Here is a 19,732-nt window from a genome sequence, read left to right as displayed (position 1 = left end):
ACTAGACTGTTTTCACCTACAGTGTCATATTTATACCGTGCATCGTATCGTTTAATTTTGGAGTAGTCATTTGCATGCACTGGAGCTTGAATGGAGTGCTTTATTTTTACTTCCTTTTATTCCAGAGTTGACATTTTTCAGTCTGCATATTAAAAATCTACAATAAGTCAAGCCCCCTGCCAGGGTTAACAAAGTGTTCTTATTTGAACCTTGAAGTATGCATGTGTGTATTGTTCAAACATTATCCTAATTATGAATGGATGCTGCGTTTTTGTCATATATCTTACTGTCTTCTGCTTATTTTAGCACGCTCTCTAAAGTCCAGCGGAATCGGCCGGCTGCTGGTGACAGTCATTGAAGCCCAGGAGCTCAAGGCCTGTAAGCCCAACGGTGAGGCCCCGTGGCAACATGACAGTGCTAATGCATGCTTTGTAATTAAGTCCCGTTAACTCCTTTTCTCTTTAGGTAAGAGTAATCCTTACTGTGAGCTGACAATGGGAGCTCAGTGCTACACATCTCGACCAATCAGCGACACTCTGAGCCCAAAGTGGAATTTTAACTGCCAGTTTTTCATCAAAGACCTCTACCAGGATGTCCTCTGCGTCACCGTGTCCGAGAAAGATCAGTTCTCACCAGATGGTCAGTGGATAAAGGACACGCACATGCACTCATGCATAAAACAGTTGATTATTAGGCTTTTTGTCTAATTTTTCCTGCCTATACAGAATTAAAGGAACACTTAAAGTCTTGGTTTTCCTCTATTAAAGTAAATCAGCGGTCTTAACTTCTTTTTTTTTTCTTTTTCTTTTTTGTCCGATGAGATGCGTTTCTTTTTCTCATTTTAATCATCTTACTAAATAAAAGTCTCCTCCTTCCTCTTTAGATTTTCTCGGCCGCGTTGAGGTTCCCGTGGCAACGATAAAGAAAGAGATGGAGAGCAAAGGAGCAGCAACCCGTCGCCTTCTGCTGCACGAAGTCCCTACTGGAGAAGTTCACGTCAAACTAGACCTACAGCTTTACGAGCCAACCAAATGAGGAAAATACATCTGAATACTCCATTAGACACACACACCACTTAATAATAGTAATGAAGGACCATTAAAGTGCCTTTTTTATGCTCTTGCACATTACGCAATAATGGGGATTTTACTGTCCCTGCTTGTTCCACTGACCCTGAGCTTTTCAGCGACCTCAAACGATCCAAAACACGGAGATGATTGCCAATATTTTCATAATCGCCAGCCAGAAATGGAAAGTAACAAACGAGACTCAACGTTTCACCGGATTTTTACATTTCACTTTCGATTTGTAAATTCTTTTTTTTTTTTCCGGCGCACTGCTAATTAAAGAATATAACAACATATCAGCCAGTTACACACACGTGTGGACAGTCGCACACTGTCTCACGTATCTTTATATTACAACTGCTGCACACTGCTGTATAATGTAATGTCAATGGTTAGCCTTATGGTGTAAGCTTGAGGTTTCATGGCAAGTACGCCATTAAATCCCGAAAACGGCACCGGCATGAATAAAATGTATGTACAGTAAAACATTTTTCTGCGTTTGTCTTTCGAGTACGATGTCCAGGAAAATTGTGAAGTAGGTTTTTTATGTATGTTTGTTTCTTTTTATTTGGATGCACACAGTGGCCAAAGTCACTGTTAACTTGATGTTTCCTGCAGACATCCACATCTGGAGAACCAGCAGCTGGTCTGGTGGCACCTTCCATCTGATGTGGCTATTGCACTGATGTGCAGTGGTATAGTGTTAGGCCTGGATGAAAAACATTTCAAACTTAAACTGTTAGTGGGATTTGTCAGTGAGCAGTATGGTGCTATAGTGTACAAATACAGTATATAAGTACCTGCTACACTTGCTTCTATCAGTCTCGACGACCACTGGCCTTTTAATGGACCCACAGGCTGGATATTTAGATGAGGCATGTAGACGTTTGTTGGCCTGAGACTTCACAGACTCACTCAGAGGTCGATGACTTTTAGTTCGCCGTTCAGCTTTTGTCCAGTGGAGTTTTTGCCCTAAGATAGGAAAAGGAAAAAAAAAAAATCTCTCATTTGAAGAAGTTTTGACCTGAAAGTATTTTACACTGAAAAAGCAAAAGATTGAGATAAACTCCTAGACCACTGAGCAGTTAATGAAAATGCTCAATGCTAATAAGTACTTTTCAGAAGTACCTATTATAAATTAATCCAGCAAAAAATTAAGGGTACCTGTTGTGCTCATTTTCAGTTCCATATTTCCATTTTATACTCTTGGATTCTAGAGTTGCTTTACACAATTCACAGTTCAAAAAAAAATATATTTACTAAGTAAAACAACTCTGTCATTATTGTGCTGATTTATAAACTCACCCTAGGCTTCATTAGGTACACCTCTTCAGCTGCTTACTAAAGCTAATATCTAGCCAATCACATGCTAACAAGCCAATGCATTTAGATATGTAGACATGGTGAAGATGGTGCTGAAGTTTAAACTGAACGTCAGAATGGAAAAGTGAGGTGATTTAAGTGACTGTGATGTAAAGGACCCACAGTGCGTAGCTTTGCAAGCAGTTGAATGTTTATTTGCAAAGTTTCCAGTGACTCCGTTTTTGGAGCTTTACAGCTGCTTGTCTCCAGTGCAAGTACACCCAGCTCCCTGGTCAGGTCCCGGCATCCTACTCAAATAGGGAAGGCATGATTATACAACGGAAATCAGCTGTGCTGGTCAGCCTTCCCCTGACACCATGTCCTGGTCCACCTGCTCCACCGCTCCCCTGTAGCTGAGCCACAAACCACACCACGCCACAGTGACTTTGCACAGTTGTTTGCTGCCAGATGGGCATTGTGAATATTTCAGAAACTGCTGATCTACTGGGATTTCTGCACAAATCCATCTCTAGTTTACAGAGAATGGTCCGAAAAAAAGAAAGTATCCAGTGAGCAGCTGTTCTCAGGGTAAAATTGCCTCGTTGATGTCAGAGGTCAGAGGAGAATGGCCAGACTGATTTGAGCTGATAGGATAGGAAGGCAACTGTAACTCAAACACTTGAGAGCATCTCTGAACAGATATCACCTTAAACCTTGAAGCAGATGGGTCTACAGCAGCAAACCACACTGGGTGCCATGTCAGCAAAGAACAGGAAACCGAGGCTACAATTACACCAGCTGATCAGAATTGGACAACAGACGATTGAAGAAACGCTGCCTGATCTGATTAGTCTCGATTTCTGCTGTGACATTTGGATAGGATCAGACTTTTGCGTAAATAACATGAATGCATTGATTCATCTATCCTTATATGAGCCGTGCTTATGGTGTAATGCAGAGGTTCCCAAAGTGGGGGGCCAGGGCCATTGCAGAGGGGACCCCACATGAACGCAAAGCAGAAGATGAAGCCTCGCCAAATATGTTTCCAAACCAACTTCCTACCAAGCCAAATACTAGATATGTGATGAAGCATATCTTGCCTTCTTGACTTCACCTGCACAAGTGCCAAGATAGGTCTCCACGACAGAATTTGTTTAACCTGCGTCGGGAGCACACGCTGGGCTGTCCAAATCACAGACAAACAGTATTCCATATTCTTGATTTTTTTTAGTTCACAAACACTTCTTGTAATGACTAACTATTCCTGACATTTTGGAGATGTTAGCTCTTTATACGTGAAGATTTTCTTGTAAAAGAAAGGGGGGCTTAGCGAAAAAACTTTGGGAACCACTGGTGTAACGCTATGATGTAATGTCATACTTCGGCCTCTGAAACTGAAAACTGTTTCAACACCACAGCCTCTCTGAGTATTGTTGTTAACCATGTCTACTCCTTTATGACCACAGTGCACCTTGTGCATCCTCTGATGGCAGCCTCCAGCAGGATAACGTTCCATATCACAAACCTCAAATCATCTCAAACAGACTTCTTGAACACGACAATGAGTTCACTGTACTCAAACGGCCTCCACAGTTACCAGATCTCAGTCCAATACAGAACCATTGAGATCTAGTGGATGCGTAGCTGAGAAATCTGCAGCAACTGTGTCATGCCATCATGTCAGTATGAAACAAAATCTCAGAGAAATGTTGAATCTGTGCCACGGAGAATTAAGGCAGCTCTGAAGGAAAAAGCAGGTCCAACCTAGAATTAGCACGGTGTACCTAATTAAGTGTCAGGTAAAAACTTTGGCCATGTTTATTGTGAGCATCCATCATGGTAACAGTATAAGACAGACAACAAAAGCATAATAATTACCATATATATATATATATATATATATATATATATATAAACTAAGCCAATACTGAAGACTAAGCATTTGTATAATAGTTTGTCTTAAATTTCCGATTGGCTAGAAAAAAACACAAAAAAGGGGAAAATATATAGATACCTGGTCCCAAAGATGAGTAGAATCTCTTTCCTGTTGGTCTTTCATTTAAACGAAGGCCCAATGACCCCTTTAAGGAATCAATGCATTAGCAGTAACACACACGTGAGACACTCTAATGTTGTTATGAAACATACTGAAGGGAAATATTCAAGTCACAGAAGTCACCTGGTTGTTCACCTGTTGCATTTTGATATTGAGAAGTAAAGGATCGTACTCCTGTGGATCGTAGGTCTCTAGAAAGACATTCCCCTGTGGATCAGAGATTACGTGGCAGTGAAATAAGTTAAACATTCATCTCATCTGTTTTTGCAGTAATAGGCACAAAACCTAAACATCGCCGTCCACAACAACACAAAAACTCTAGCACCAACATGAGGAGTCATTGACCTAACTTCAAAACTAATTTAAGCTTCAGCACCACCTTGGAGTCACAGACATGGAGGTAGTGATTGTAGAGGTTGTGGCGCCTCTTGGCCTCTGGGCAGCTGGACACATGCGCTTTCACTCTCTGCTGGATGGGAAACCAGACATGTTCAGTCCAGTGTTTGTGGAGCAGCTCTCTCCTCCTGAGCTCTGTAACATCACGCTGACTGAGGTAAAACTCCAACTCCTGAATGAAAACGCATTTCAATCAATATTGGAGGTATTTTTAATAATGAAGAATAAAATGTGAGGGGAAAAAAAGCTGTGTCATTGTATTAGATGGACTACAGTACAATAAAAACTAGTACCCTACCTTGATAAACCCATTTTCTGTCTCCTGTAATGGCTGGAGTATTTCCTTCACTTGCTGCTTCTCAGCCTTCATCTTTGCCTAAATGACAAGAAAGAGATTCAGGAATTCATCCTTTCCATCTTTTCTGTGAAGATGTGAGTCGACTGAGTGCAGTACCTGCAGTTGTCTGAGGGAGGTGTAAGAGAGCCAGTCCCGTTTGGTGGCCCACTCTGGCACATAAGACACCTCATTCCTTTTCTCTGGCGTTACAGACCTGCAGGTGCTCCTCGTCCTTTCACGCTGCTGTGAGCTGCTCCTTCTGCTCTTCTTGCTCTCCGTGGTGTGCTTCACATCTGTAACGCACTCCTGAAACACCAGATGTATATTGTACGCTGTAGTTACTGTGTGCAGTGCATAAAGTTTGCTTGAAATTACAGTATGAATAATAAATGAATGGTTCCAACTACAGTGATGTGCAAAGCTCTTGAGCCACAACTCATTTTTTTATCCTTGTATCTTACCATTTTCAGAGTGATGGGTTGTTGTTGTTTTTTTTAAGGTACTTACACTGACCTATTACATTTTGACATAAAAAAGCCACCTAATGCAAGGGCTGAAACTATGTTGTATATACACATACTGGACATCATGGCTAAGAACAAATTTTAAACTGTATCTTTAGGCACTTTGTTACTAGCAGCGTGTTACAAAAACACATAATTTCTTTCACATTTCTTTAGTTGAATCTATGGAAAATTCAAAAGACAACACAGTTCGACAGACATAAAATAGATCGAATAGTATAATTGCACCAGGTAATTGATTCTCAAAGAGCTATTTTGTGAAGACATCCTGGCATAGTGCGCCGTGTGTCCTTAATATTTTTGAGGATAGTGGACAAGGGGAAGACAAAAGAAAAAGTGGCAGGCCTAGAAAAACACGAAAGTACATGAAAGTCACGTTCTTAAGGAACAGGACTTTAAAAAAAGCAACGAAGGAAAAGAAAAGGCAAAGACCTGAGAGATGCATCTGGCCTTTCAGTCGACCAGTCTACTGTTAATTGAAGCCTCATCAGAAATGGTCTCACTGGAAGGTATGCTAAATTACACAAGAACTGGTCTGAAAATCAGTCGCAACACGTCAGATGGAGCTTGGAGCTTTGGTTAAAATTGTCATCAATATTTACAGAAGCGGTCAGGAAGCTACAACAGTGAGTCTCTACAGTTGGAGATCTTGTGAAATTTGATGAATTTATAAAACACAGCACCATCAGATATTGATCCACCATTTGATATCATCCAGAATGCGTCTGAATGGTGTCAGCTTCATTTTTTCAGTATGACAATGATCCCAAACACACTGCCATTGCAGTAAAAGCCCAGAGTTCAGACTGCAACATTACTGAAGCATTCTGGGATCATCTTGGCAAAGAACAGAATATAAAACAGCAAACATCCAAAGATTTCCATTTCCTAAGCAAATAATTTAAAAAAGAGGGGTATCTCAAGAATTTTACACAGTAATGTACATCTCTTGTTTTCACAGCATTCAGTACTTTGAATATATTTACAGACTGCAGAGTCCTGTGTAGACCGAACTCTTGAAATCCAGCCAAAGTTCACATAGAGAGAAGATCATGTCCGTGTACACGAATGTAGAGTCCACCACACCCATCACTACACGGAAACACAAATTCAAATTCAAATTCAAATTTTATTTGTCACGTACACAGTCATACACAGTACGATATGCAGTGAAATGCTTGGACAACTGCTCGTGACCTAAAGAAAACAAAAAAGGAAAGGCTATGAATAAGATAGGAAATAAATATGAAAAATTAAAAAGGGTAAATTTAACTAGGAAGGAATAAAATATAAATTAAGGTTAAAAATGAAATAACTGTACAACACAAATTAGAATGAAGGGTAAATTTAACTGGGAAGAATAAGATAAAGATAAATATATAAATTAAAGTTGAAAATAAAATAACTGTACAACAAAATACACAATATAGAACTATATAAGAATGTATGAAGAAATCTAAATATAAATAAATATATACACAATAACAGCAGCTGTACAAGTATTAACTGGAAATGAAGAATATAGTGACCAGTGTTGTGCAAAAACAATGTCCAGAAAGTCCAGTGTGTGTGTAAGAACCATATGTGTGGGTCAGTACTGTGTGGTGGTGTGATTGAGAGACCGTATCGCCTGCGGGAAGAAGCTCCTCCTCAGTCTCTCTGTGTTGGTCTTCAGGGAGCGGAATCGCTTTCCTGACCTCAACAGAGAGAACAGTCTGTTGTTGGGATGGCTGAGGTCCTTCACGATCTTCCTGGCCTTGGTCCAGCACCGCCTGCTGTAGATTGAGTGCAGGTCAGGGAGCTCGGAGCGGATGGTGCGCTCAGCTGACCGCACAACCCTCTGTAGAGCTCGTCTGTCCTGCATGGTGCTGTTCCCGAACACGAGCAGCTTCTCGCAGTTACATTAACACGTAACACGTTATATGTGCATTTTTACACTCTGGTGTAAAAGATAATGACACTGGTCATTTTATGACAGCGGTTTTGGCATCAGTGCACAGGTACGTGTGCTTATTGTTAGGTTTTATTGTTGCAGTAGATAGGGTAGACTCTTTGTTTTGCATTTAACCTGATCCGGCGCGCCTCCTTTAGTCCTTATTTAAGTGCGGGTAACAGTGGCTACCGTATCTGTCAGTAAACTAAAACCTTTTCATTCATTTTAAAAATAGACTCTGAGATTGTATGTTCAGATATGATACGCAAAAGGAAAAAGAAGAGGTGCAGTTAGGAAAGCCAGGCATGTCAAACTCATTTTACATTGTGAGCCACATACAGGGCACTTTAATCTTAAGTGGGCCGGGCCAGTGAAACATCAACCACACATTTAACCCCCGAGATATTTTAATATAATAAAAAGAAGAAAAAAAAAACTATCATCTTTGAATTAACTGATTTGGTTAATTAAACATGAATTACACATTCATTAAATTTTTCATTAATTAAAATTGGAAATAACTCATTTATTAAATGTTTTAAACAAAATGAATTGACATTTAAGTCATGCATATATTTAACTAATTATTTCCCATTTTAATTAATTAATTACGTGTAATTAAAAATTCAATATTTTTATTTATTTATTTAATTATTTATTTAATTCACTTTGGCACTTGAGGCCCTCCGTAGCACTGCGTGCACATACCGTATACTGAGAGCAGGAGAACAAATACAGAAGAAGAAGAAAGACTGGAGATAAATTATTAGGTGGTGAAAGGTCACAGTCTCACTCTGCTGTGAAGTGCAAACTGCACAGAGTGTCCATGTTCACAAGAAAAAAGTGTGCTCATCAAAAGCCAAATTTTAAACAGAACATAACACCACTGCAGTGCTGCCGAGCAAAACCACTTACACTGCCGATGCTCTTTAATTAAAAGTTTCATTAACAGCAGTATATTTAACATAATGGGAAGCGGGGTGGTATTGAGCCACCCAGTAGCTCCTTTTGTGTAATATACAATCCACTTCCGAGCTTTCTTTTTACTACACTCCCACTTTTATGAGGATGCTCTCTTATTTATTATTACCTCTGATTTTAACAGGCTGACAGGAAAAGGTGAGTGCACGGCGATCAGACCACTGGGACCCTTCTTCTTCATGTGGCTCATCTCTACATCACGACAAAACAAGCAGCCTGGAGTCAGCGACATGCTGGTAGTGATAAACGATAGACAGTGTCAAAGAACAACACTGACTGAATTTACTCATCACTTACTCCATACCTGCTAATTAAGTTGCTTTAATTTCATTAAAAGCCCACGTCTCCATTACAATGTGGTTGCTTCTTACCTGTGCTGATTTGAGGACTGAAGTTCGTGTGGCCAATTTACCAAAACTCTCCGTGCTTTTAGGTCACGTGCAACACACATCATTTTGGAAAAGTGTGCAGACTGCTAACTTTTACCCTGGGCTCAGACTTACTTTTCTAACGGAGCCAGTAAGGAGATACCTCCTCCAGGTGAACCACCGTCTGAAGAGGGTTTCCGTTGCCATGACGCCGACACGCAAGCGAGCCTGGGGCGAGCACGCGCAGAGACGTCGTACGTAAATGGCGAAGGTTCTGCGTTCTGCATTAACTGTATTTGTGGAAAGTGATTTCCCCACATCTGTGCTCAGATTATGCAAGTCTAGACGAGTCATGCACCCTCTGACTGTTGGATCCTCTTTAATGTGCGCAGAGATCAGCTGAATAACTAATGTTAGGAGGTCATCATATTTAGCAGATGTTTGGGCAAAGGTGGGGAAAACTACAAAAAAATTCAGCATAGATGCACTTCAAGAAGAAAAATATTCTTATAAGATTTTTACTTATAACACTTTATATTTAAAAAAATAAGAGGGTAAACTCGTTTAAAGTCCCAAAGGTTGAAAAGTCTCTTTAGGCGACACCTTTCACGCCCGAGGAGGGTCTTCCAGCCAATAAAAACTTCCGCTACACGGTGCAGTAGGTTCAAGAGTTGTAGCCTTGCTTCTAGGACTTAATGCGCCGGTTGACACCTGAGGTGCGCTTTGACGGTTCTCCTGCGGAGAAAGCGACGACTTAATGTTTGGGTATTAGCTGCGTAAAAGAGGCAGGGCAGGGCTTGGCCAGATCATAACTTCGTCTTTTTCATTTCTTTCTCGCTTTTCGTTGCTGGGGTCAGCACAGGGGGGAGGCTACATGGATTGGTGGACTTTGTTGGCAGCGAGTATTGCCCTACTCTGGATTTTCTGCTTTATAGACGGTAAGGGAAAACGGCTTTTTAATGGTTTTATGGCACCTGTCCACTAACCTATAAACGTACGGCACAAGAGACCAGGAATCACTCTACATAACATGTTAAAGTGGTTGTGGATTCTATTGTAGCTCATATTTCGAGTGTATTCCCTCGAAAGGTGGATGCACTGAGCAGATGAGACTCTACAGATTAGGGAATAGTTTGTGTCCCAAAATGACACAAATAGCTAAAATGGGCGCAGGTGGTGCAGATCGCGTCACTAACCAAAACCTCCCGTTTCTGTACGTTTTAAATGAAAAAATAAGATATATTACATAATTAATAATGTTTTATTAAACTCTTTTGATGAGGCAACCACACTTGATTGCTTCGAGATGACGGGGCGGGGAGAGGGGGCAATACAAACAATTTTGAGTATTTATTTAGAGAGTGAATGGTTTGTGCTTTAGGTCAGGTGGTTGTGAGGGTACTTTTACTTGCCGAAAGCTCGCTTTGCGTGCTCAGTATACCCGCCGCCCAGCCGGCTGGTGAGCAGACTTTAATCCAGTGGCAGACGCTGTTTGTGGTTCTCGACATTAGCCACGGTGTTAATTTAGACTCCAGCTTGACCCTGTTACCTTCTTATCTCCAGGGAACGCCGTGCTTGAGCTGCGGCTGCTCTTCCACGCTCTGACCAAAGCCGCTTGTCACCTGTACCTGGCCCTGCTCCCGCTGCGCCGAGCCGCCACGCACTTCTACGACAGCGCGCGGTACTGGGTCAACCATGCCCAGCAGGGCCCCTCTCCTCCAGGCTACCTCCATCAGAGCGAACCCCTGGCCAGGAAAGGCACGCTACACTTTCTGGAGGGCATGTGCGTGGTGTGCGAGACGGTGCCCAACATGATGGGCGCAGCGCTGAGCGTCGGGGCCGCTTTCTGTCATATGCTGCAGGGAGGTTTCTACATCCTGGCGGCCACGCTGCGCACCATCCAGATCAACCTGTTCTCACAGATGAACGGCGAGAAGGAGAGGTGGGACAAAGAGCGGCTAAGGGCGAAAGAGGGCGAGAAGAGGCTCAATTCCAAAGTGCTGGAATACATCTCGGTGTTTTGTCAAGACCCCGTGAGCGCTTTACGCATCAAGGTTGACGTGCCACCCGTGTACAGATAATCTTTTTCCCGTGGCTAATTGGCACATAAGGGGCCTTCTTCTAACTGCTGAGGGGTTAGAAGTACAGCAGAGTGTTGATTGGTTTGCAGGGAGGGCAGGAGGTTGAACTCTGACTTCTGGTTTTCACTCACTGTTGAGGGGAATTAGTTACCAACGGAATCAAATAAATTATATTTAAGCACGTGTGGGAAAAGACGAATAAAACTATGGTGCATTTTGTTACAACTGTTTCACATTTATGGAAATGTAAAGAAAATAAATGTCTCAATCAAACAAAACCTGACATCTTTGCTTGTTTTGGCCTTTAGAGCTTTATTGCTACATTCTTTTATACCAAATCTTACTGGCAACCAAGTTTATTTTAAAGTGCTCTCTTATTCATTATCTCAGTCATTAATAATACATCTATGGCAATATATTTACCAAAAAAATAAGGATCAGCAATAGAAAGTATGTTATTATTCACCTACTGATTCTGGTTACAGTCAAACTAAATCAGCAATAGGCCACCAACATTTATCCTGCAGGGCTTTTTAGCTTCATCTCAGCCTTCTCAGGTCTCAAACGCATGTCAGCAAGGACACAGAGGTAGCCAACATTCAGTAGATTAAGTCTGGCTGGCATCCGGGATCAAGTATTTTGCCTGTGAGCTCAGATTGCATTTGCATCTTTACACAGTCAAACTGCTAAAGAGACCACAGGGATGAAAATCAGGAAGAAGAAGTAATGAAGAGACAGGCAAGTTTGGGGATGGGGGGAGCAGGACTGTGAGCTGATACTGAAGATGGATTTACTCTACTTGACACTAAAGTCTTGCGTCAGGTATAGCGTGGAGGCTCTCAGGGGGGATTTTCCCAGCTACAGTGAAAGAAGAGGAACAAAAACAAAAATAAGAAAGATCCCTCAGGCGGGTGTAGTAAACAACTGTAAGCTAATCGGTAATTGTATATGTAAAATAATCTGATCATTTTAAAGACAGCAAGGTAAAAAATAGAACAAAATTCTCAAGACGGACACAAAACAGCAGCTTTATCTTTACTGGAATATCACAAATAATCTTACAGAGTATGTCACCAGTTCTTCTGACAGCTGCTTTGTTCACTTTGTATTCGTTCTGCTGGGACCTGAGATGAGAAGAGTGCATGTGTAACTTTGGCATCAGCATTATGGACAGCTTCTCAAACCACCAAAGAAAATGAGCTTAAAACCAAACAGGGCTGTAGGTTTAATCTCATTACTCACGCCCTCAACTTTGTCACTGCCTCCAGTCTCCGCAGTGCAGAAAGAACATTTTTCTGTGTATCAGAAGAGAGGACTTCAAAGGTGTGAAGATCACCTGCAAAACAAAAAACCCAAAAAACTGTGAGTTATCTGCAAGTTACCAGGTAGCAGACAACTCTAGAGTTCAGAGGTCATTCCACACACTCAGTTTTACCTGAGAGGATGAGTTTTGTAGCCAGGTTTTGCACAGCAGGTAGGAACTGCTTCTCCGTAAACACGTGAGCTCCGTTTTCACACAAGTACCTGAAGATCAGCTGGACATGAGGGGAAAAAAACCCCCAAAACATCATTAAAACGTTGGTATATTAATGTGGAAATAAAGTCAAATTATGGTCAAAAAGTAATAAATGCTTTGCCTAAAATTTAGTCAATAGTAAGTTAACAATGTTACAAATAATTTTCATGTTAGCAGATGTTAATGTTTTCCAAATGGTTAATAGTTTAGTTGTAAACCATCTTGACCACCATTTGATGGTTACTGTGAAGTTGCAAGAGATTCTTTGAAGTCATTAAATATTGTACTGTGCATCTATAAATCTATAAGTCTATAAACATTAGACACAAGATGGAAATAAACTGATGTTTGGAATATCCATTTTAAATCACATAAGCAGGACTCGTGTCTTTAGTTTCAGACTCAGTGATATGAACTGCATCTCCTCTCTAAAGATAATCTTAATATATGTAAACCAGGAAGTACACAAAACTGTATTTGTCTTACTAAAAGACAAAAAGTTTTCGATATACTTTTGCTAATGCAGATAAGCTCCCACAAAATTGAACTCTTTATGGTCATAAAATGTCTTAATGACAATATTTATAATTTTTCAAGTTTCAAAGATGCAACTACAGCATGTCTCTTTATGTCATTAGAAACTATGCCATGATTGTTAGTCATAATCTGTTATCTGATAACAGTGGTTAATGTTTAATGACATTTCTTAGAATACAATAGAAGGTCCATAATAAGAAAAAAAACTTTACAACATCTAACCAAGAATCTTCACAACAGTCACTCTCCACGAAATACACTTAATCACAGAGAGAGATACTCAAGTTAGAAGGACCTGATATGAGTCTAAGAAGGGTTGCAGCAGCTTCTGCAGAAAGGATAACACTTCCAGCCCCGTTTCCAACACGGTCACTTCCTGTTCACTCATGTGGACTGCTCCACATTTCTGCAGGAGTGAACATGCCTCGTCAAAGTCCTAAATGATGGAGGGGCAGACATATGCAATATGAGTAACAATAATCTGTCTCATTGTTAATCACACACAAGTGTGTATGAATATGATAGTAGCAAAACACTGAAGCACTATAAGCACAAAATTTCTTTCATTAGCTCTTCCTGGGAATTGGATAAACGAGAGGCTACAGTGACCTTGGCCTTTTACCCAGTTCATGCACAGAATAATCGTGATCCCGACAAACATGGCTGTTACCTGCGATGCCCTGCCAGGGATGAAGATGAATTCATTGGCGAAGACGTCCCGCAGGAAGCAGAAGAAGCTGAACAGCTCATCTGTGAACAGAAAAAAGTTCAACAAGATGTGTCCATTCATGAGACTCAGAATCTGCAACTGCACCTAACATTTACCCTTCTGTGTGCTTTTTGTGATGTGGATGGCAGTAGCAAGTATTCCTGGACGCACAAAGACATGCAACGCCTGATTCCTGTAGGAAACCAGCATCAGCACCGCCGCTGCCGTCCTCATCACACCCTCCTCTGGGCTGAGTGGATCTTGGCTCGCAGGGTCTCCATCCTGAACCAGGCAGACACGGCCCGCTTTATGATGGACGATGGAGTGATGAAGAGCCACGGTGGATGACATCACGTCTGAGTCTGTGGTGTGTGCTGCAAAACGGGTGTAAAGTTTGAGGGTCACATGACCTTCAGAAAGTCATGCGTGCATGTGTGTGTGTTGAAGTGTGCACACGTGCCTGCATGTGTGAATGTCCACACACAGGACACCTGTGAAGTGAGACAGTTCAGTGGAGTCCTCTTAGGATAAGTTACTTAAAGTGCATTAATCCACTGAACATCTCCTAAGTGATTCTGGACACTTGTGCCAACTTGCATTCACCTAATCTTTGTGATCCACACAGGACCGGGTCAAAAGGAGCCTATGCAACAGCAAGGAAACTACTCAGTTACTCCTCTGCATTAACAGCGTCTGGTTGTCTAGCAATGCAATATGCTAAGGACACCTGCTGGTCACTGAAGGGAAAGCAAGCTTCATTAAATGCCCACTATAAGCAAAGCCTATATTGTTCTTAACCCTAAGCTTGATGCTGCTGCTTTCTACACAGTATAATTAAAATAAATTGATATCTTTGAAATCCATCTGGCCCACTCACCAGGCCAGTTCAGACGGCCCCTGAAGTCCAGCACCAGCTTCCTGAGCCAGAGTGTTTTTTCCGTGAGCCCATGCCACTGCAAACCCTCTTCTGTTAAAGTTGTGATTGGAGCCTGGAGCAACAGGCAAGCCATCAGAGACCAAGGACTGATCAATGAGCCCTCCTCCTGGGTTCGCACAATCAAATGAGCCACCCAGTTCACACAGTCCTGGATCTCCGTACTTGGTCTCTGTGGAAGATCTCTAAACAGAAAACAAGGTAGATTCTAAAGTTACATACAGGCTTTGAAGGTTTACAACGACAAAAATATTCATTTAAGTTGTATCACTGTTACACTTGTTATGCTTTTGTTGATTTGGTTCATTTTACACTCACTATGAGTAAGAAAAAATAAATAAAAACACATTTCAAAAATGTAAAAGGTGTTTTATGCACTTCATTTGAACTGCTTATATATCACTAATGGAGATTACATTAACAGAATACATAAATGGTAAATCATAAAATCATTTAATACTCACTTTGGTTGGTGTATACTCAGTACTCACAATTTTTAGCTACAGCCAATTGTGACTTTGGCACACATGGCTACCATGTCTTGCATAAACAGAAAAAAAAAGCAAATCTGTACCTTGGTATGAGATTGTACTCGCTCCGATTTATCTTTCCCTCACACAGCTGTCGAACAGACAGGGGGCGGCCAAAGTTCACATGCATGCAGCCATAATCTTCCTGCAGAACTCTGCTAGCTTTAAACAGTCCCTGCAGTGAAAGAGCGAGGGCAAGAGGCCTGTAGTTTCATATCTTTCAGGACCAAAGATTACATGGGAAATGTTATCAAGTCAGCAATGAGACGAAACTTACGGTGGTGCTTTCTTTGGGTTTGGGGACACCCAACAACTCAAGTGCAAGCAATGACTCCTCCACTACTCTGTCATAGCTGATACTAATGGGCACCAGCGTAATGTCAAACACCTCACCTTTAAAATATGGCTCCAGCACCATGTCCATCATACCTGCAGACAAATGCAGATGTGGCACCAAGATGCTCAAAACATGTATAAGTAAATATGTAAAAATACATATGGAAATAAAAATAAGTTGAAAAGAATATTCAAATTACACAAAATGATCTAAAAATACTGTAAACTTGTTTGACTTTTCACAATTAAAATATCCTAAACTGTGAGTGCATGATCCCTTGGTGTGCAAAAGTAAAGTACTGTACAATGAAAAGGGTACAATGGCCCTTTAAGGTCAAACCTGTAATAAAACACAACAGAAATAGAAAAAACACAGCTAAATCTCACAAAACAAACCCTAAAAAACAAAAAAGACCTCACATAACACAATGGAAGTGTTTTTGGGGAGACAATAATGTGACGGACCAGCTGTGGAAGTGACAAGCTAACAGTAAACAGCTAATAGCAAACACCTACATTATTAAATGAATCTTTTAAGTGAGTCTAAGTGTAATTGTTTTCATGTTTTGGTCCATCACCTCTCTCCAGAAACTCTTCTGTTGCATTTAGTGAAATTTCTTTTTTCTTTCCCTACTTCAATTGTTTTATTCAAATTCTGTTGTGGGTTGTTTTTTCTTTGTTTGTTTTTTAACCATTTCTGCTTTGTTTTATTCAGTTGTATTTTGTCTGCTTGTGCTGGATTTTTCTTTTTTCTGGTGTTTTCTTATCTTGCAGTGCATTTGACCTCCCCGGGCCACCATAGAAAAAGGTCATCATGCTTAACTGCTATAAAATTAAAGCAACAAAACCTAAAAAAAAACAAAAGTCCAAAATAATGAGATGCACACACTTTGATATCCTGGGGAACAGCAACAAAAACAACAAAGGTGTACATTTAGACACTTACCAAGCTTTGGCACCACAGACTTCAGTGTGCGACTCCTGAAACCCTCTACATAAAACTCCAAAGGAGCACATCCTGTCTACAAAAAACACATTAAGCTGTTGGAAGCCTTCTTCTTTTAATTGTTAAAGAAGCTGACTGCCAAAGATGCACTTAGGAATACTTTTAAAAAGTCCTTGTCTTACCCTGACAATTGTTCGGACATATTCTGACAGCACCGCCCAGTACAGCTTGTCAGAGCCGATTGCTCTTCGGATAAAGAAAGCTCCGGAGCGACGCAGAATCTCTCCAACAACCTTCATGCTTGCAAGAGCTTTAAAGAGAAGGAGTCGGAACAAAAAAATAAACAATAATAATAATAATATTTGGATGCTACGATGCAATCAAAATGGATATAATGTTGTGTATAATTAGTATGATTTAAATAACACTTTGTTGTCTTAATTCAAATAGATACTTGCGAATTCCTGCAGCTATGACAGGTATTGGGATGTCGTAGGTGAACAGGATGAAGGAGACAATCAAGAAGTCCACATAACTCCTGTGATTGGGCATCAGGATCACAGGACTCTCCTGGATGGCTTGCTGCAGCTGCAGTGACAGAAAATTTTAACTTCCAAGGTTCTCTGTATAGTAAATAGTAGTAAATACTATAGTAAAGCAAATCTATCAGAATGGTTGTGTGACCTCTAAAGAGCTACTGTTGAAACAAACTGGCCAATAACTGATTAAAGTGTATTGATTTCTGATGAGTCCTGACCATGTTGAGTCCTTCCATGTTGACATAGATGCTTCTGAAGAGTCTCTTGAACACCTTATTGACAGTGTAGGCCATCAGCCTGATAAACCCCAGCTGCAGATTGTGAGACATTTCCTCCAAAATCCCACGAGCCTCTTGTCTCACCTTCTCCACGGATGACCCCGTCTCCAAGGCAATCTGAGAGGGAAAATGTAGGGGAGGAAAAACTGACTATTTTGACAACAAAACAGTAAAAACTATATTTTTTTAATAAATAAAATGACTGACCTCTTTGGCAATATAGCGCAGATACTGGGACTCCAGTACAGCTTTCTTGAGGTCAGAAGTGGAGCTGGATGGGGCTCCTTTGTACGGTTGAGGGTTAAAGGTTCTCAGGGCATAGCCAAGATCAGTTGTGCATCTCCTCTCCTCCAATATATCCGTAAACTCCTCCTCATCCTTCAGGCTTGCAGTGCCTGAATCTTTATACTGAAGGAAGGAGTAAGGTTTATGTTAAAAGTCTCAAAGTTAAGATGTTGGAACATCTGTAACAGGATAGAAAACAACAACAACACTACTAATCTACCAACTCAGTAACGTGGGTACAGAGCAAGATTGTTTTGAATACGGATTTATTAGCACCACATTTTTTATACTGTACACATTCTGCTTTAATTCAAGGGGTCTAACAAATTTACTGCATTACCCATTTAGGAATTATATCCATTTGTATGCACAGCGTCTCATTTTCAGAGGTTATAAATTAATTGGACAGTTGACTGATAAGCAATTTCATGACAAGGTTAGGTTGTTCCCTTGTTATTTCGTAACACATAAAGCTAATAAAATATGTGGCATTGATTCCAACTGGTGAATTTGCATTTTGTAGCTTTTCACTTGAATTTTTATTACAGAAGTTAAATGTAAACTGAAATAAATCTATCAGACACATAGTAAAAAACTCTACAATCTGGTTCATTCTGCAAAAATAATAAACTGCCAATCACAACAACTTCCGAAAGTTCGCGTGTATTTATATTAAACAAAGATTTCCTTGTACCAGAATGACAGTAAGACCAAAGCATGACTAAGAACATGATCCGTGGCGTACCACATCATCTGCCAAACATGGTGGCAGTAACATTATGGCATGGTATGGTATGGTATGGTATGGTATGGTATGGTATGGTATGGTTGCTAGTGAAGCTGGATCACTGGTGTTTCTTGATGATGTAAGTACTGATTGAAGAAGCCGGATGATCTGTTAAGTGTACAGGGCTACACTCTCGCCTTGGACTCATGTCAAGTGCTGCAAAATTGATCGGACACTGCAAATGGATGATGACCTAAAGCATACGGTAAAAGCATCTCAAGCAAAAATAAATGGGATGTCCTTTAATAGTCAAACCAGCAGAGCAGCTTTTTAGCTATTAAATTCAAACCTAAAGGCACTTAATGCAAAACTTTCTTAAAACCCTTGAATTAAAGCTGCAAGCTCACAAAAAAAACCAGACAAAAACTACAGAAATAAATACATTTTTAAAAATGCTATAATTCTTATAGAGCAGACTGTAGTTTTGTAAGACTCTTTATTTCTTTGGTAAATAAAATAAAATAAAAAAGAGGGGGCGGGGGTAAAAGATAATATATGTGGACAACAACTATTCACCACACTGTTATTTTGAACTGTTATTTTACAACGGGCGCATCCCTATAGTTATCCCATTAATGTGTTAATTGTTTATTAACCTTTTATACAAGCACTAGTTTTGTTTATTTTAACAGTAAGGAAAAACTGACGTATTGTTACTTTGGAAAAGTGGTCTGAGACAAATTAAATTATTAAATCACAAAGTTTATCGAGTTAAAACCATAAAAGTCGTTATCTCCTCGCTGCTCTGTTCTGCAGGCTGCTGTGACCTGCCAACACTGGCTGGTGAAAAACTATTAAGCAACAGCGGCTTACATACAGTCGCTGTTTTTCTTAGTAGGCCAAAGTTTGAGCAGCTTAAGGCGGCCAGGCTCCACAGGACACCCCTGCCTGCATAATTAACAGCAAAAACAAGCCCTGCTTGAAGGCAGACAAAAGCGAACATCGCTACAGGTTTCCTTCAGGCGGTCTCCTTCTGGGTATTATATATTTTATAGTCGCCGCTAACTTTGAAAGGTTTAAAGAAAAGCGTCGACGGGCCCGAGAGAAGATAAAAACAGACGCGTTTAAAACTTGCTTCTTACCGTACTCGTCATTCTTTGCGGACACTAACACTGAAGCTGACTGGTGACTGGCCTCAATGACTGTCTTTCTTGTGCTTGGACGCTATCTTCGCTCCACACTGCGTGAAATATGCAGCACTTCGGGGCCCGGGGCCAATGGTGTGCCTGGGTTTTGGAAACTCCTCCCGCATATTGTAATACTCAACCCTCTGCTCCCAAGTAACCCCCC

At 40.7% G+C, this 19,732-nt stretch overlaps 4 protein-coding genes across 10 annotated transcripts in view; 2 read left to right on the top strand and 2 right to left on the bottom strand.

Annotated features, from left to right (window-relative positions):
• itsn2a (intersectin 2a) overlaps positions 1–1,553 on the top strand; it is a 44,995-nt gene extending 43,442 nt beyond the window's left edge. For all 3 annotated transcript variants that reach the window (XM_026193952.2, XM_026193949.2, XM_026193951.2), the window contains 3 exons: positions 307–390; positions 466–639; positions 884–1,553. In XM_026193952.2, the coding sequence (XP_026049737.2) occupies positions 307–390; positions 466–639; positions 884–1,035 (410 nt within the window). In that variant the 3' untranslated portion in view covers positions 1,036–1,553. The remainder of the gene's footprint in view (positions 1–306; positions 391–465; positions 640–883) is intronic.
• Positions 1,554–1,603: 50 nt separating this feature from the next.
• fam228a (family with sequence similarity 228 member A) lies at positions 1,604–9,406 on the bottom strand. 5 transcript variants are annotated; one of them, XM_026193956.2, is made up of 9 exons: positions 9,100–9,406; positions 8,706–8,829; positions 5,276–5,464; positions 5,120–5,197; positions 4,805–4,993; positions 4,561–4,632; positions 4,384–4,450; positions 1,868–2,039; positions 1,604–1,776 (listed from the first exon to the last, which is right to left on the bottom strand). In XM_026193956.2, the coding sequence occupies exons 1-9, from the start codon at positions 9,282–9,284 to the stop codon at positions 1,665–1,667; spliced, it is 1,188 nt and encodes a 395-aa protein (XP_026049741.2). In that variant the 5' UTR covers positions 9,285–9,406; the 3' UTR covers positions 1,604–1,664. The 5 variants fall into 5 exon arrangements, with proteins under 5 accessions (XP_026049741.2, XP_026049740.2, XP_026049743.2 ...); XM_026193955.2 differs by having other exon boundaries at positions 4,549–4,632; positions 9,100–9,404; XM_026193958.2 differs by having other exon boundaries at positions 4,549–4,632; positions 8,706–8,788; positions 9,100–9,241.
• A 219-nt stretch (positions 9,407–9,625) lies between these two features.
• On the top strand, positions 9,626–11,323 carry LOC145420704 (uncharacterized). Its single transcript, XM_080290186.1, has 2 exons — positions 9,626–9,902; positions 10,528–11,323. Exons 1-2 carry the CDS (start codon positions 9,839–9,841, stop codon positions 11,043–11,045), a joined length of 582 nt encoding a protein of 193 aa, XP_080146312.1. The 5' UTR covers positions 9,626–9,838; the 3' UTR covers positions 11,046–11,323.
• Positions 11,324–11,337: 14 nt separating this feature from the next.
• On the bottom strand, positions 11,338–19,677 carry gnpat2 (glyceronephosphate O-acyltransferase 2). Its single transcript, XM_026193954.2, has 16 exons — positions 19,525–19,677; positions 17,578–17,778; positions 17,311–17,487; positions 17,012–17,141; positions 16,736–16,863; positions 16,554–16,629; positions 15,549–15,700; positions 15,316–15,446; positions 14,685–14,926; positions 13,924–14,181; positions 13,769–13,848; positions 13,394–13,534; positions 12,481–12,580; positions 12,288–12,381; positions 12,108–12,169; positions 11,338–11,903 (listed from the first exon to the last, which is right to left on the bottom strand). The coding sequence occupies exons 1-16, from the start codon at positions 19,534–19,536 to the stop codon at positions 11,851–11,853; spliced, it is 2,037 nt and encodes a 678-aa protein (XP_026049739.1). The 5' UTR covers positions 19,537–19,677; the 3' UTR covers positions 11,338–11,850.
• Positions 19,678–19,732: the final 55 nt, after the last annotated feature.

The sequence above is a fragment of the Astatotilapia calliptera genome, chromosome 15, assembly GCF_964374335.1.
Source record: "Astatotilapia calliptera chromosome 15, fAstCal68.1, whole genome shotgun sequence".
Taxonomy (NCBI): Eukaryota; Metazoa; Chordata; class Actinopteri; order Cichliformes; family Cichlidae; genus Astatotilapia; species Astatotilapia calliptera.
This window is presented reverse-complemented; position numbering and strand designations above follow the sequence as displayed.

Bases quoted from the DNA above. Each gene is read 5' to 3' on its own strand.
- gnpat2 (XM_026193954.2), bottom strand. The intron at 16,864-17,011 runs GCAAGTATCTAT...TTCTCTTTAAAG, and splicing joins TGTCATAGCTGCAGGAATTC to CTCTTGCAAGCATGAAGGTT. The intron at 13,849-13,923 runs GTAAATGTTAGG...TTCTGTTCACAG, and splicing joins CACAAAAAGCACACAGAAGG to ATGAGCTGTTCAGCTTCTTC.
- fam228a (XM_026193955.2), bottom strand. From the start codon at position 9,284: ATGTGGGGAAATCACTTTCCACAAATACAGTTAATGCAGAACGCAGAA. The intron at 4,633-4,804 runs GTGGTGCTGAAG...TCTGATCCACAG, and splicing joins TCCATGTCTGTGACTCCAAG to GGGAATGTCTTTCTAGAGAC. The intron at 2,040-4,383 runs GTATCTATATAT...TTCCTATCTTAG, and splicing joins CTACTCATCTTTGGGACCAG to GGCAAAAACTCCACTGGACA.
- LOC145420704 (XM_080290186.1), top strand. From the start codon at position 9,839: ATGGATTGGTGGACTTTGTTGGCAGCGAGTATTGCCCTACTCTGGATT. The intron at 9,903-10,527 runs GTAAGGGAAAAC...TCTTATCTCCAG, and splicing joins GATTTTCTGCTTTATAGACG to GGAACGCCGTGCTTGAGCTG.